Below are 17,203 nucleotides of genomic sequence, written 5' to 3'. Positions count from 1 at the left end.
GCGGCTTCGAATTACAAGCCAACATTGAATAACCTTTGTAATCTTATATCTTGTTGGCAGTCGCTTGGGGATTGCATTTGGGAAGCCGTAACTTGCCCTCCTCGTTTGGCGATCCTGTCTCACAATGTTCGTTAACGTTAACATTCCGTACCGGGCGTTGCGTGACCTTCTGTTGACTTATTGGTCGGTAGACTTGCACTTGTCCGTTGTCTATTCTGCAATGTTTTACACCCCATTGCACACGCGCTTTTAGTTGCGAGTATAAAAGCTAAGGTTTCAGGTCCTGCTATTTATGCTTTGCCTCGGGGATTAGGCTTTTTTTCTGTATGACCTGTCGCATCAGCCCCTACCGCGCCAAAGTTGCTTTCAAAGATCTGCCATTTGAAAAGTATAATTGTTTGTATCTAACCGTGATCAAACACAGATTAATATTTTGTTTCTTTGCAATTACGGGAAAATAGAGGGCTGTTTTTCACATTCTTTGGAAATCATTCCGATAAAATTTACCTCATTTTTATCATAAATGACAGCATTAAAGTCAGTAAGCCTATATGCATTTGGTAAACTAACAAAACATCATGCAAGGAATTCACTAGTTTTGGTATGACGCACTTATTTTTATAGCTTATTCAATACCTTATTTGTGTTTATTTCCTTGTTTGACGCGAGTTTCATGAAGGGGTAGTTTCGTGAGGTTTCGAAAATACGATTAACAGTTTTGGATCGTCAAACAGTTAAAATAGTAATGATGTAACATGTTTATTGTATGTATATCTGTTTAGTGAAGGATTCCAATCTTTCAACGTATATTTAGGCTCCAGGTCTAAGCCCAGCTAAATTTATAAAACGTGTTGGAAATGGGCTAAAACGTGTTGGAATGGCATTCCCTGCCAACCACAAGCTGCATGACGATGTGGATGTTAACCGGCTACAGGTTTCTCTTACTATGTTACTTCTGTTGAAGGCTTAGCGTTTGTTTTAAGATAGACCTTACAAGGCGATTAGTGCCCGTTTTCCGTTTTTCGATTTTTGTAACTCATACGTTTTACAGCGACTCGTCTCCTTCCCAATCAATGTAATAAGGTACAACTTGTGTGTAATGCTTGTTGTCTAGATTTTAGGCCCAAATCGTGATTTTCTGAGATAAGCGTTTTGCTGAACGTTTGGCCTAACTTAGAAATATCATAATTACATTAGAAAAATGTTTCTTATTGGAACGCATGCTCACTGTGTCACGACCGTTTTATAATGAGACAGCTCAGTTTGTGAAGGCAAGGTTAACGATCCATTCTAGTAAACAAATTAAAACGTTTTTTTTATAAATACCTGGATCAAAATTCAGTTTATCGTGCAGTTCATTAGAGTCGCATTTGCTACGTTTGTAGGTCAAACTAGGTCGATTAATTATTAAAAATGATCTCATAAATTGACGTCACAATCAAATAGCCTGTCAGAAATATGCTGATGGTTTAAGTAAAAAAGAGTCTAACATTCAGTGGTAAAACGTTTTATTTTTAATTAAACTCTTTTTTTTTAATTTGATTACTTTTTAAACGTACACTAATATTTCAATTTGGCCTTCATGGACCCCTGAAATTAGTTCACGGACCCCCAAGAGGTCCATGGACCCCAGTTTAAAAACCCTGAGTTAGTGCATCCAGCCACCTGCAAATTGTAGCTATACGTCAGGACTTTATACAATCTACGACACCTTTGAATTAATTCAAATCGCTCATGGCTCTAATACCTCGTTGCCTGTTTTGGCACGCATTTATTAAAATAAAATGTCATTTAGAAAGGGGTGTGCTTCACATTTGTTTGGATATTGGTATCGTATATGGTCAGAAGTTACACTATCAGAAATTATGGTCAGAAATTACACTAACATAGAAGTCACAGTTGTGTAAAATTAATGTAGGGCCATTTGCGACCTCTAAAACGCGTCACGCGAGTCACAGGAAGCTCTGCTCTACGTGATACAAAATACTGTAACGGTCTTGTCCTTCTCGTCGCGTTTGGGAAAGTTTGTGCTGGGGGGGTACTTTTTTACCGGCTAAAATAACGTCATTGATGCTCAAGGAGTTTTATTAGCATGTGTTGGTAACGTCGGGAAAATCTTGCAAAAAACGCCTAATTATCGGCATGTCACGTAGTTTCGCCTTTATTTGACCTCCCGGGATACGTAAAAATCCAGTTACTACGTGAGGTGTTATAAATACAAATGTCATTTAGATGCGATTATGAATAAATTGTTGAATAATTTAGAGCATAAGGTCGCTGTAAAAAATGCATACTAAAAACAAGATTGCAGCATTTTAATTATTTTTGTTGTTTTAAGAAGCTCGTGGTACTGTAATTTTTGTTAAAAATGTAAGATATTGCAACTTAACTTTCTTTCCTTGTTTCCTATATTTTGGAACTATTGTTTTAAACAACATTCTAGCCAAGACAAAAAATACTTCATAAAAACGAAAACTTGAAACCGCTCGTTGGTGTTACCTACTGTTTGTTATTTTTTAAGAAAATCCCCGACAACACGACCTCAACCCTAAGATTAATTGTAACCTATTACTCCTGTTTTCGCGCGGCAACATAACATACATCCAAAGCAAATGCCCTCGTTAGGGATCAATGGCTCGTGATCAATTGTATTTGGCAAACCGCAAGCATGCCGCCTTGAAGCCTTCCATCGCTCCTTAGCACTAATGCGATTAGTGCCCAGATGCATTTGGCATATTTTTGCGGTCGTCTTATTGTGCACGTACGTATGTCGCTCATGCGCCGGGGCAGAAGTGAAAAACCCACAGGAGAAAGACAAGATGCATTTTATCGGCGCTCCTGCTGTTCTGTCAATCCCGTTTTTTTCAAAACATTCAACCCTCAGCCTTACTCTTGTTTGAGCCCAACCTGGGTAGTGGGTATGATACAAAATCCGCATATAACTATTATGGCCAGTGGCCACCTCAAAAGTGGTTTAATCTATTTTTCCCTGTACGCTTGCGGAACTTGTTTATATTGAAGGCATATGTCCATCAGGCGATAAGCGCTATACTTTTGTTAACCTGCTAATTCAGTTTTTAACTTCTTGCAAGATAGTTTTTAGTTTACACTGCTGCATAACGTAATAAGTCGCGTAATAAAGGCGCGTAAAGTAATATTAAAGGTATATGAAATGCTGAAATGTTTGCGTCAATCTACTGCTAAATATATATAGCACTGAGAAAATTATTAGAATAGGAATAAATTCCCAGGACTTTAGTTTAATGCAATTATTTTTTAATGACTTTTCTTCAGGGTTTATTATATTAATTGTAGTATTTTTCTTGTTTCCATCGCTAAAAACACAACCGGCATTTAGCGATTTCCTGTTTACGCCCCCAAACACCTTTGTATTGCTAGCACAAAGGCAATCAACTTAGCTTTGAATGCTATCGCAATTGTTTCTGGTAATCTTAAATCGCCACAGGGTAAACTCGACCTGATTTAGACGCCCCTAATCCTGCACTGTAGCTCTTCTGTGTAAGCGAGTCGTACAATAGAATGGTATATACTTGACACGAAAAAACTTTTGACAAAAGACTAACTTGCAGTTGTCTGCCATGGCCAGTTTACCAGCTAGTACGCAACCTGTCACGTGTCTTACAATCTTACCATTTGGCCTGTATGTTATTTCTACTTGAATTTGTTTTTCCTAGCGATAAAATTAGACTGGTTGGTTAAGATATCGTGTCATTTGTTTGTGGATTTAGCTCTATCTCAATATATTTATAACAATAGGCAAAATAGAACCAATTAAAAAAAGATTCCAACTTTCAAGATTTATGTTGAACAGTGTGACTAGTCAAAATAACTTGTTTGGAAAGCACCTGGAACTAAATTATGTAACCGTTTCTTACCCCACCATGTAGTGCTTCCATTTTTTATCGTTCGAGTACATATATGATTTTGACTAAAAACATAACTGCTATTTTATATAGAACATTAACTGTAACAAGGCATTCATTGTCCTAAAACCTGTACAAAAAGACTTGGAAAAGGTTAATAAACGTTAGGACCTCCTGTAGTTTAGGTTGGCTTAGGTTTTAACATCTTGACGAAGACGTTATAACAATTATTCTGTGTAGTTGTTTGTAATTTTTTATGAAAACTGGTATAAGGGTGTTCTGGCTTTCGAACTCCACAGGTCCAAATAAAGGCAATTAAATCTTAGGATATACACCAAGTTTCTGGTAAGGCAATAAAAGAGTAAGTTAGAATCGTGGAAAATCCATCTGATTCAAAATTGTTCTGCATACCCCCTGGGCCTGGATCTAATTCTTATAACGGAATTCGTGGTCGTGCGTAGTAATTGCGTCAAACACCCGTCTGAATTTGCCACTACGGCGTGCAACAAGCGACCTAAGAAGCCACTTCCGACTCGAGACTGTGAAGGTGTGGGCAGGCTTATTTTTACTACCGGGTCATCGCTTTGCCGTCACCTTTTGATGACCGGCGATATGCCTTGTAGTAGCTGCGTTTATTACGCGCAGAGCTCATGAAGATATGACAGTGGACAAGCTTGCACGGTGTGCGAAGCAAAACGAGCTTCCGTATTGATGTTACTGCAGATTTTGCTTGGACAGCAGTCGGTCAGCAAAAATTAGATTACCACTTACTTTGCGAGTTCAAAGTTCATTGCTTTCAAGCATACTTGTATATCGATTGACAATTACAATCAGTTTTGTTAGGATCAGTTATAGGCAGTTATAGTAATGAATTGACTAATGAGTCGCCTCTATTAAATGTTACATATTATGTACATTAACTATACGGTTGGAGAAAAAAATCCTGTTTCCTTATTATGCTCGCCCATGTGATGTCCCTGCCTAAGAATAATAAATAGAGCCAAAAAAAATAAAGACCAGTGGGAACAGTATTTGGATATATTGTCTTTAGCAATATTGATGGGCAAAAAAGAACTTTGCTAAACCTTTTCCGTAAGTTTTAATGTATTTTCGTTTGATAATGCAGTTTGTTTTGTAATAGTCGCTGGGTGTTATATTCGACCACTGTTTGATAATTATTGGGTTACGTAACCTTGTAATGTATAATACTATGCCATACCGCTCGACGCTGATATCAAGAAATATTGGTACAACTGCATTTAAACATTAAGTCCATCGCGATAATTCTTCAAAGTAAGTTTATTTGTTGTTGTGTGCATTGATAATAATGTGAGGCAGACTCTATTGAATGAATTGCAGTTGCTTTGTGTCGCATCAACGAGACAACCAGTCGGTGTCGCCTTCGTCATAACTCTGATTGAAACTTGTCATCGTGCACTACAAGAAGAAGATAGGGTAACTCAAAACAAGGAAAAAAGGCACTTGCCATAGAGAGTTGCGCGTGAAGGTAAAGGAGACAGAAAGAGAAAAGGGGGGAGAGAGAGAAGCCGTTCCTGTGTGAGAAAAAGTCGAGCGTGGCGGAGCAAATCAGCGCTGCCTTGGTTCGGGTTTTTTCATTATCGCCATCAGCCAAACTGCGTCGATTAGCGTTGTTTGTGTGCGCACGCAAGTCATAAGCGTTGAATGAAACGGAGGCTCTGCGCTTGTGCATGCGTATTGAACTACGTTTAGCAGTAGCCCCCGTTGCTATTAAAGCATTTCGACTGAATGACGAGTGGAAGCGCAGCGTTTACCGCATCGCATTAGGTGCTACCTGTAGCGACAGGTAAGGTAGCTTGCAGCCTTTGGTGTAGTGTTGTTGCAGACTTCAGAAAGTCTTTTTCATGCCTGTATACGGCAGCACGTCTTAAAATGAGTGAACATTTTTTTTGCTTTAAATCTGCTTCTATAAAATAACTTTGCCCATTTTTACTTATTCTATTACGCTAAACTTTCTTATTACTGTTGTGATAACTGATGTTGTTTTGGTTATTTCGAATATTATCAGTTGACTTTGATCAGTTTAATAATTCACCCAATTTGTATTTAAAATCCTAAATTGAAATTTGTGTATCCTTACCTAAAAGTCCATTACTTTCTTTGGGGTTTTAGGGGAGTAAACAGCCGCAGTACGTCAGACCTTGATCCAGTTGTCATAAACCCTCATAGCTTAGCAGAGCGATTAACGCCTTTAGTCACGTCGTGTTGCAGACAGCAGAGCATGCCAACTTTTCAAACTCAGACTTCGGGTGTTGGTCGCGTCGTTCTTTATGGACTGAACTTCTTGTTTCATAATTGACAGCAGTGAGATTTTCCTGCCAACGTCAACCATATCTGTTTTGAGATATTTCTAACCCCTCATTGGACGCATTGATGATATTTTTTTAGATGTTTTCCGGTGCGCCGTGATTTGTTACTCTTTTAGCAATTTATTTATCAACTGTGACTTTTCCAGGTATTTTAAAATAGTAGTAGCAGCAGCACTATCGGCGTATTTTATTTTGGCGTGACCAAAACAAAAAATCTGCTGTGTCCGTCGATCGCCTGATTAACCCTTGACAAGCTTTGTGATATAATGAACGTGATGGAATTCCAACAACAGTGGAGAAATCGAATGCACGGAATCCTTACGGACATCTTCATGCCGCCCACGACCGCCATGAACGGACAGTCCCACCATCATCCGATGGGCTGTCTCTACTCGAACGGGGCCAGCAACGGACATCAACAGTCGACAATTGACTCGCCACCTCCGCTCCACAACCTCAGCCTCTACCCACAGAGCAACTACCATCAGAACCAGTATTATCAGTGGGAATACAACCAGCGATGTAGGTTTTCTTAGTTTTGTTCATAGTTTGCGAAGGGTGGCTTAGTGTGAGTAACGCAATCGTAGTTGTATTTATTTTCTTGGCATTGTACAACTTGCGTGGCAAGGTCGCCGATTTCCATACAGAAAAGTGCTCCAAAACAAGTTCAACCTATACGAGAGTACGTGCAACGTGTATTGCCGTAAACAAACAAAACTCCCAACAAGTTCTGTGTGGTTTTTCGCGAAATGACAGGCGCGACTTTACGATGAACTTGCAAACATAGCTGAGAGTGCTGCCGATCGGCCTTAAATTGATCGTTTTATTGTGCCTTGCAAAAAGCATAACCTGGCCTCATTGTTTGCGCGGATGACTTTCCATCTAGTGATTGTTGAATTATCTCATTAAAAAAGTAATACTATCAGAAAGGTATGCAATATATAAATGTACTTGCCTAGTAGTTTGGCCTTACTATAGTTTGTATAAGCTGTATCTTCCATTGTTCGCTGGTACCCTTTCCCGTAAAGGTTATCCGCTTTTAAGTGCCTAAGAATTTTAATTTTGCTCGCGTTCATTAGCTGCTCGTCTGGCCTTGCAGTTTACACAACAGCAGCAGCCCTAAAGCGATTCTTTTCAGGTTGCTCGGTTCACCACACATGTGAAATTTTGACAGATTAGGCAATTCAGGAGTTTGGTTTGTGATGCTGGAGCTAGACCACGCCATGTGAAAGAGGCATAATATTGTATTAACTTGTTGTATTATTGCACATAACCACTTCATTGAATTTTATTATTTAGGAATATCTGTGTATTTTTAAGCCAGGAATTTCACCATTATTTGAGAAATGTCATTAATAACAATCACCTCTTTTTTTCAAAAGACAATTTACTGTAATTGATATTAAAATAGACGTAACAATGCAGCGTTTTATCATATATAATTTCTCTGTAACTATCCGGCTTGCAACTAGCGACGGAATATTACCTTTATTTTTGATATCGGGTTGTGTGAATTTTGAGACACAAAACGCTTTCTTGGGCATTTCAAAGTGGTTTAAGCAATTCTCCACATATAAACCCCCTTTTAGATCCCAGTTTAGCAGTACTTATTCGTGATTTGTCATTACACCGCTTTGCTGGTTAGTCGAGCTTAAGATGGTACCGTCAGTCGTCCCAAGTGGCCATTATTCCCTCCCTTGGGAGATTAACATAAAGTGCTTTACAAGCCCGTTGGCCTCTAACTGATGCTCGTACGCTCTGCTCTGCCCAGACCAAATTGTTTTTCTGCCAATTTATCAAAGGATCATGTCGCGTGCATGGGCCAAGACGAACTATATTCACACGCGGTTTTGTAAGATCATTTACCAATTATTGCCTTTAGCTGCAGAAATGCGCACGATACGTTGTATGTTAATCCAGTTTTCCGTTTAACGAAGTTAAATCAAGTCGTCGATATGTTTGGTTTATCATCACGCGTACCTTAATTAAAATATCCGGCTGTCTTAAATTACTTCTAAATATGCCCATTGTTGCGGTCCTAGAACCCGTTATCAACAAAAGACGTCTACAAACCTAATGTTTTTGTTTCCATTAACTCGCCCATTGCCCTAGGGTTTTTCCGTTGTTTGGGATGAGGCCGACAGCGGCGGTGACGAGACAAAACACGCAGCACCCGTCTTTTTGTTTTAGAAAACGAGCGGTGTGTTGTGGTGGTAATTACAGAGCGTCCCGACTTTTGTTGTGCGCCATCCAGCCAATGTGTCAGCCATTATTCATGATCGAACACGCGAAGCTAATTACTCAGCCCCCAATTTTACTGCTACTGCTGCTTGCTCCGCCTATGGTCGTTCTCGTCGTATTTTCTCTATTCTCTCTCTCTCTTTCTCTTCTCGAACGCTTTACCGCTTTGTGTATGTGCGACGTGCGATTGACGTTTTGGGCTGTGAAGAGCCCCACAACGCCACAGTTACTCTGATCACGTTTTATAATGAAATGTCGATGCCAAATGCCTGTATTGAATGTACGACTATCACAAGAAAATCGCTGAACACAGTCAACCATGGTTTGATCTATAGGTGTTTGGTGATAAGCGTAGGGTGTTTATCACTCTGGGGGTCATATTGTAACATGGTTTAGCTTGTTTGAATTGAGTTCGCGACCGATCCAACCGACATGGTGTGCAATTCTATTATTTTGGCAGCACATTTTTTTGCAAATCATTTCCGTTTGATAACTGTAATAATTCAATCTAGAGCTAGACTGATAAATTGTCGGACCCGACCGACCTGATTTCGTCGCACTGAACTGTTATTTTTGCGTTCAATTGTTCCGCCTTTGCCGGTAGAAGTTAGTGATGCGCGGCAGATTCCAGCCCGCGTGTGTATCATCGATAATTTATAACTCCACGTTAAACAGAGATGAAGCTGTTTTTCAGGCCTATTTTCCTTTCAGCTATGAGCTCGGAAACCTGTATAGTCATATATAGGCGTGTCAATCCACCCTTGCCTTGTTATTGAAACTCCGGTAAATAGTTTTATCGTTATGAGGGCTATGCCCATAATCAACGTTGTAAATCGATTTCTCCTGAAGTGAATGTTGAAAATCATTCGTACTACTAGAAACAGTGCGGTGCTCTTCAAGGGACGCTTTTGCGTAACACTCTTACTGTTAGTGTGGCCGCGTTTTTCGCATTTTCAGCAAGTTTCATGCTGAAGTCACTAAAACAACACCTAATTTCATTCCCAGATGCCAATCTGCCCGGGCGTTGACAAACAGAATGGCGGGTTCTCGAAACTATTTTCCTGTTCTGTTGAACTGCGCTGGGCAGGGTTGACTGGGTGGGTTAGGATGCCGTGGCGAACCTAGCAGTCTACGGCGCACGGAACTTCGAAGCACTCGGCCTCTTTCTAGTGCTGCTGTCGCTTGCCGAATGACACTTCACGGCGCTTGTTTTTTCTCGCCCCGTGACCACTCGCAAAACGCTTTGCTCCGAATTGTTTCACTTGAGATTTTGTACTGCCCCCTATGGATGCCACGCTGACGGCGATGGTCTGTTGACGAGTTTCTCGAAATGCATAGCTAAATATGTCTGTTGAAAAAAGTTTCACGTCACTTTTGCATTACTCAAGGTTGTGAGGTTTTTACTAGTCCCCTCTCCAATGAAATACAATAGGCCAGGGAGCTATAAGCCTATAACGATGGCACACCGCAATCTTGCTTGTGGTTATGCACCTTGAAAGCAGGTCGGTCACTGATATGATTTACATACCACTTGTTCTAAACCAGTTTTAAGAGACACGCCTGTCAATGGCGCAACAATTACAGTTGGCGAAAACATCGCAGTTATTGCATGACTTATGTTTATAGCACTGATCACACTACCCAGAACCCATTGATAGCCTACTATTAGCCAAACAAAACACGACTTTGAATTAATGCAACCCAACTGACCTGTGATGAAAATAACGTGACCGTCTAATTTATACACCCACCTGACTTGCGTTTGATAACATTGCTAGTCTCTTTCTCTGAACAACGCACCCTTATTTTTCTACGTACATGTGTGCTATAATAAATCCGTGTTTTCCGTATTGAACCCAGGTTAATTTGTAATTGTTTTGAATTGTTATTTGTAACCTATACGAATAATTCTAATAGTTTTTTGCAATTCCTTTTGTGATTTCAGCCTCGCCGGACAGCGTTGGTCTCTCGTCGACCGGTAGCAGCTATTCTGGGTCCGAGTCAGATGGGGCGATGGTACCCCACCTCAACTGCCCCCCATCGCCCCCACCTCCCCCACGCACCTACAAGCCTTGCTTTGTTTGCGGTGACAAGTCATCGGGATACCACTATGGGGTGGCATCATGCGAGGGTTGCAAGGTGAGATGGCTTTTAACTTAAAAGAAAAGTGTGATTGAAAAAATGAAAGTTTGATATTGTACTTCACCATAAACTCCGCATTATTCGCGCATTTCGATTTAGATGGCAATCGCTTCTTATTTACAAAATTGAAATTAATCGATACCAACGAGTTCACCTTCGACACTGTCCGCCAGGTTAATCGGATATACGCATTTCAACTGGTTGACTGCATTAGCAGATTAATGACAGATAATGGGGATTAACGGTAGAGACATGTCATTACTAAATCGGAAATTAACGCATGACAGACAGAACTTGTTAGCATTGAGTGGTTTATGAAGTTTGCTGTGTTGCGCACTGTTACGCAAGTCGCTTAAACTCGGGTGACCCTTTTCTGAGTTGTTACTTCAATTGCTAGGAAGGCGCCCGTTCTGATCTACGGGCCTTGAACTGCTGATTGGCATGCGTTCAAAAAAGCTCAACACTACACTATCAGTTGAATTTGCCATGTGATATTTTGGTTCTGGTTTTATACCTAAATGACAACAGCAAAGTTCAACACATGTGTGATAGTAAAACATTTTTGTTTGGTTAATCCAATGTTTGATACTAAAATAATACTATTAGAGATTACCTAGCTCGAGAAGACCAGCAGCTTGAGTACCATATTGCCTAATTATTCCTAAATTACTGTTTTGTGATCTAGGCTTGTCTTCAAAGCGGTATAATGTTTGCGGTTTTGCCCCCTTTCTTAGACGCGCGTTTTGTACTGAAACTTGTACATTAATGGTAAGCACACCAAGGTAGCTTTTGTTGACCAGTGGGAAATGAAGCAACTTGCTATGTTAGCAGGGTTGCCCCAAAGCTTTAAAAGTCGTAATCACCACCCATAAAAAATAAGAACGACTTGTTTAAGAAGAATAAGTGTCTGTAATTATGTATTGTTGGCGTTGATCTGGTCGTTAAATGCAATAATAATGTTAATAAATTACACTTAATCAACGACATTTTTATTACTATTTGATTTTTTTAATTCTTTGCAACGTTGGTCTAAACATGTGTATACACCAATGTTACAACGGCAAAAACAAAAAATAAAAATATTTCTCTCAAGCCTACTTATACAACACTATTTTAAAATCGTGTGCTTGGATCGCCCTTTGCCTCCTATACCTTAGCTGTACGAAATCACGCTGCGATAAGCTGCCTGCGGTGAGGGGTTATCACACGTAAGGTAGCGGAATTACAGTGGCTCCCAGTGTGTCCCGGCGGCCGCAATTACATTGCAAGGTCTATGTGAACGTGCGATCGCTTTGTGGCTGAGCCTATCTGTGTATGATCTTGTTCTTACCATGCAAAAACAAGATGTCCATCTCACTGAGCACACATCTATAGACTCAAACCGAACATATGAATCTCGACAATTCGCTAGTGCGCATTGCCGCCGTTTTCGGATGTGAATAGCCGTAATGTACAGACAAATAGCAAAACTAAAATAATCGTTAATTGTTCAACCCGGAAAATTTTTCTCTTTTCATACCTAAAATATTAAACGCCAGCTATGTATACAAGGGTAGCAAATTTTGATAGAAGTGCCAAAATGTATCATCATTAAACATCCGAACAAACTGATTTTTGGTTTATTGAGTTCTGTACTTAGTTTAGTCTTTATCATTGATGTGCAACCAGAATCCTTGTATTTTCACCATCCGGATTCAGGTAAATTCTGTTAAGATATTATTATATGTAGTGGTATAGAATTGGACAACATCCGTTTTTGTGTTGTAAAAGTGTACTCATACGGCACACATTCTGGAATTTGTTTTTAATAAAACGGCGATTTAAAGGTGATATACCTTTACCCTGACCATATACAATACCCTTTCCAAAAGCCCTTAAAATGTTAAGTATTAAACCTGTTTTATATTTACATCACGTAAGATAAATTCCCGCCCATCTGATCTCCCATCTGTACATTACTGCGTTTAATGAGTAGTTGTTTCACGTCGTTGCTGTCCAGTGGCGCAAAATGAGGTCGCCCGCTCGCCACTGTGTTAACCCAGTTCGACAAAGATGCCGGTTTTGTTGCGAGCCGGGCCTCCCACCGCGCATCTTTAAACACAAGAGTTTACTCTGCGATTATTGCGCTTTTATATGATTGACTTCTATTCGCTTGACGATGATGCTGTTGATCATGGGCGGCAAACCCCACGAGCTCTGTTTGCAGAACGTCGAACATCGGATATGAGCGCGGTCGCTTTCTCGACGGGACGGCTCCTACCCCTGCCGCGCTTTTTTTTTGTTTGCGAAAACAGCAAAAATGGATTGGTTGACCCATGTGTTTTTATGATACTACCATGTTCCAAGTTTTGTTTCCACCAACTATTAAATCCATCTGTTTTATTCTCCTTTCTTAAACAGGATTTTATTTGAAAGCAAGTCTACCGAGTGACGTGCTTGCTTTCAGCGAAACTATTTTCATCGGGGTGTGGCGGCGTCTTCAGTTTTCATGACATCGTGGCGAAGTATTTTAGTGAACCTTCTAGCGTTTCTGTTTACAATAGCCCTCGTTTAGCCTAAATCGAAACCTTCCAGCGAATTAGCGTATTTAACACACTGTCTTTTACCGAAGCGCTTTGAAGTGTGTCGAGCATCCGTTCGTAGGCAGATTTCATACATGCAATGACGCGTCCGTTCTGGAGCAACAACAACTGACTTGTTTTGCGTCTGAAATTTCCAGACAGACTGGCACCGCCCGTGTTCGCTCACTAGAGTATCTCTCAAACCCAACAGGTGTATGTACATCTTCGTGTTACTGGTAGTCCGTAATTTGTTTATTTCAAATAGCACAAAGCTGCGAATGTACGCTAAGAAAGTTGTAGTTAGTTTTTGTCACCTTTTTTCGATTTGAGGGTGTTTTTAATGCTTCCTTCCTGCCTTTGTCATACTGCTTGCCCACCGCTTTGACTCATTTTAATATTTTTTGTCAAATGCTATCGCTTCCAACTGCACACAATGCAGTAAGCTGATACCCAAAGCTCCAATGACGCTATGATAGACGAATAGTGGATAGTATATGGTTAAACTAAGGAATTTCTCGGGAAAATCCCCCGTAAAAATCTAACCCCCCAAACGACGAAAGTTGAACACCGAAATTAGCATACAGGCGACTAAAAGCGACCGAGGCATGGAATTACAGTCCTTCACCCTACAGCATATATTTAAAAGCCGACCATATCTTACAACATACCTACACAACTCAAAATGCTGCATGTGCCGAAACTGCAAGCTGATTCTCGTTCGATGCCATGCCTAAATAGAACCGCAATATGAAACGTTTGCTCACTTCTGGGTGGATCTTGCACTAAATTACTATACGCCTACAGTCACTCCAACACAAGACGCAGGATTAAACTATGCGCTTTGCTATTTTCGCAAATCCATTCAGCAATTATGTGTGATCGCGCAATACACCAGCAAGTCCGCCCTGATTTAAACATAGAAACATGAAATAGTAAAACGTAAAATCTTATTAAATCATGAACCGTGCGCGGGCCGCATTAAAAGGGTTGCGCGGGCCGCATTAAAAGGGTTGCGCGGGCCTACGTCTTGCACTATATAAATATCGATTTTGCTGAGGCATTATGTGGTTGTTTTTCAAACTTCACATTGAAACTTAGTAATATAAGGATGGCTTTAGTTCGCATGCCGTAAGGCGAACCACGATCACACGCTTCCAACGACCTAGTTGACTCGTCCTCTGTGCGCGAGGTGTCCGGTTCCTTTACGTTCCGCCCCATTGCTATTCGGGTCTGATCGGAAAACAATTACTGCCATAAGCGGATCGTCGCCGACTGCGTGAATCACCTCGAACGACTACAAAGCTGCATGCTTGTTTTATTTCGTAATTTAGTTCTCGGAAGCGTAAATACGTAATTGAGTTTAGCTAACCGAACCACTGAATTTACTATTCGCCTTTTTCGTTATATAGAGTATGTAATCTAATACAAGTAAGAAGATTATGCTAAAATAGTAATGTGGCTGATCATAAGGCAAAACCCAACTACACTTATGGTAAAACAACCTCTTTTATATTGATAACACGGACGTACTATATTGTTTCCATGGATACCGGTTCCACGTAGTCTTCTATTGATTCTACTTAAAGTACCTTGTCGTTGTGTACGCTTCAAAAGCGTGTTATAAATCGACCAAGTACTTTTTGATGCCCACTACCGTGCGGATTGGTTGCGTTTAAGGGCTTCACACTTCCCCCTCTTGACTCATCCCACTCTTGACTAAACGATAATCACTATACGCACGTTTTAATCCTGGTCTGATCACATATTAAGTAAACCAACATAATGTTTTCGTGTTCAGTTTAAATGTTCTGCGTTGTTATAGTAAATCAGATCGATGCGAAATATCCTAGATTAAAGGAAATTTGCCATTTCATGCCAGCTTGTTGAAAATCATATGCTCTCGCAGTCGATTATTTATTAACGCATCTTCCTAATCTGTTTTAAAGTTAACGAGACCAAAACTAACCCAAGCGTCTGTCCTGCGCACAGGGCTTTTTCCGCCGCAGCGTGCAAAAGAACATGGACTACACTTGTCATCGGACCAAGAACTGTGAGATAAACAAGTCGACGCGCAGCCGATGTCAGTACTGCAGATTCCAGAAGTGCATCGCCGCTGGCATGCTCAGAGAATGTGAGCGTTCTTTGTATGCAATATTTAGTTTTTTTAACAATATACTAGCGCAGGGGTCGGCAACCTTTTTTACCCTGCGGACCGGTTTAAAACTATAATTTTGTTCCGCGGACCGGCTTTAAAAAACAACAAATGTTCAGTAAAGGTAATTTATTACAACATTTTTTCAATGGACAATTTAAAATACATACGTTTGTTTGTAAAACTTTCCTGCCTAAACAACAAAATAATAAATCATTTTGCAATGCATCTCATTTGGTGCCACAGCACACTGGTGTGTTTTGAACCTCACGAGTGTTTACCTAATTGAATTTTTTCTCATACCAATCAACCATGGAGTATGTTTAAACTAAAGTAAATATGTTTTAAATAGAAAACAACATTAAATTGTTTTTGACTTATTTCTTAGTTTTTTGGCATTTTACGTAGGGTTTGGCTTTAAATCAAAATTTTAATCTGGCAACCCTTGCTACGGACCGGTAACGAGCTACTCGCGGACCGGCGGTTGCCGACCACTGTACTAGCGGATCGACTTTAAGTAATTAGTTTATACGAACGAAAAGTTATTTGATTTTACACAAGGCCCCTAACGAGTGACGTTACTAGAAAATATTATCATGGTACCGCCGTAGGTATTTTAGTGTTGACTTCAATATAGCCCTATTATATTTAGATGCCCTTTAAACTAAAATATTTAGGGTATTATTATTATTATCAAGTTTCCTAATATAACTACTGAACAATATTAACCAGAAGTTTCGCCACTTTTGTATACCTTAAGCACCTAGCGATAACATTATTACTGGAAATGATTTTATCGGGAATTTCTTTTTTAGTTGGATTTAAGGTTGTTTTTTTGTTGAAATCGGCTAACCAAGTGTGACAATGTATAGTAATGGTTAGGTTTAAATTGCGCATATATAAAAAAATATCTTTGTAATTTTTCCAAATTGCTAATCGTTCGTCTTTGTACAATTACAAGTATAATAATAAACCTTTGTTCCCATATATAAAACTCGTATTGCTACTAACACGGGTCACCGCAAATATTTTCATCGCTTTTGAAATGCGCAGATATACAATCGAACTATTTCAGTGAGTGGGCACGAGAAAAGGGGAATTGCTTGGCACACAGCGTGAAATCACAAAGCAACCAGGAACCATCCAATTTCCTGTTGGCATTAAACAGACCCTTTTGCGACGTTAATTGAGGCTGTCAGCTTCGAGACACTGTTACTTGCAATAAGCTTGCAAAATATAATGGGAAAAATGGCTTATCCACCGGAAACCAAAAAGTGTTACAATTTCGATTTTCGATTAGAAGATTTTGATTGTCACCGCAATCACTTCTTGCAAGTAGGGATCCAGAGGTCTATTGTTTCTATTTTACAGCCCTTGGTTGGTCACTTTTTGAAAAATCCCTATTATAAAAAGTCGATTGTTCAGACTGAATAATATATCAATATTGCAAGTCGTGAGTTGCGTATATTCCACGTTATTTCCTTAACCTACCAAAACCTTGTGTCCGTGATTACGTGGAAATTCGAAACTGCTGAAAACTGCTGGCATCAATTTTCAGTTTCTGAGTCGTCATTGCCATACAGTGACCATTTGCGAAGCTATAAAACATCACAGTAACCGTCTTAATGCTTCGAAGTTTTGTTGAATAGTTAATGGTGTTTGTTTTTAACTAGGCATGTAACGCTAAACATATCCTTTATGGAAACATTTTTTCTTCGACGACAACAGCTTTATTGAACACAAACTTCAATAAAATGAAAAGCGTTTATATCTCAAAATGTTTTTAAATTCATGCAAAATTTTTTAACACGATTGTTACGCAATAGCTTATCATCCTGACGAAATCAGCATAGCTTTTTTCAATGTTCACCTCTA

The 17,203-nt window shown here is 39.8% G+C and overlaps 1 protein-coding gene across 4 annotated transcripts in view; it reads left to right on the top strand.

Annotated features, from left to right (window-relative positions):
- The window catches only part of LOC146133131 (retinoic acid receptor alpha-like), a 39,218-nt gene that overhangs the window by 15,641 nt on the left and 6,374 nt on the right, over nt 1–17,203 (top strand). For 3 of the 4 annotated variants that reach the window (XM_083396465.1, XM_083396464.1, XM_083396467.1), the window contains 2 exons: nt 10,419–10,612; nt 15,166–15,307. In XM_083396465.1, the coding sequence (XP_083252591.1) occupies nt 10,419–10,612; nt 15,166–15,307 (336 nt within the window). Of the gene's footprint in view, nt 1–6,387; nt 6,755–10,418; nt 10,613–15,165; nt 15,308–17,203 lie in introns of those variants that run through there. The other variant, XM_083396466.1, reaches the window with a different exon arrangement.

This window comes from Ascidiella aspersa, chromosome 9 (assembly GCF_963924565.1).
Source record: "Ascidiella aspersa chromosome 9, kaAscAspe10.2, whole genome shotgun sequence".
In the NCBI taxonomy this organism is placed as follows: Eukaryota; Metazoa; Chordata; class Ascidiacea; order Phlebobranchia; family Ascidiidae; genus Ascidiella; species Ascidiella aspersa.
Note: the sequence above shows the minus strand (reverse complement) of the source record. Positions and strands in the feature narration are given on the sequence as shown.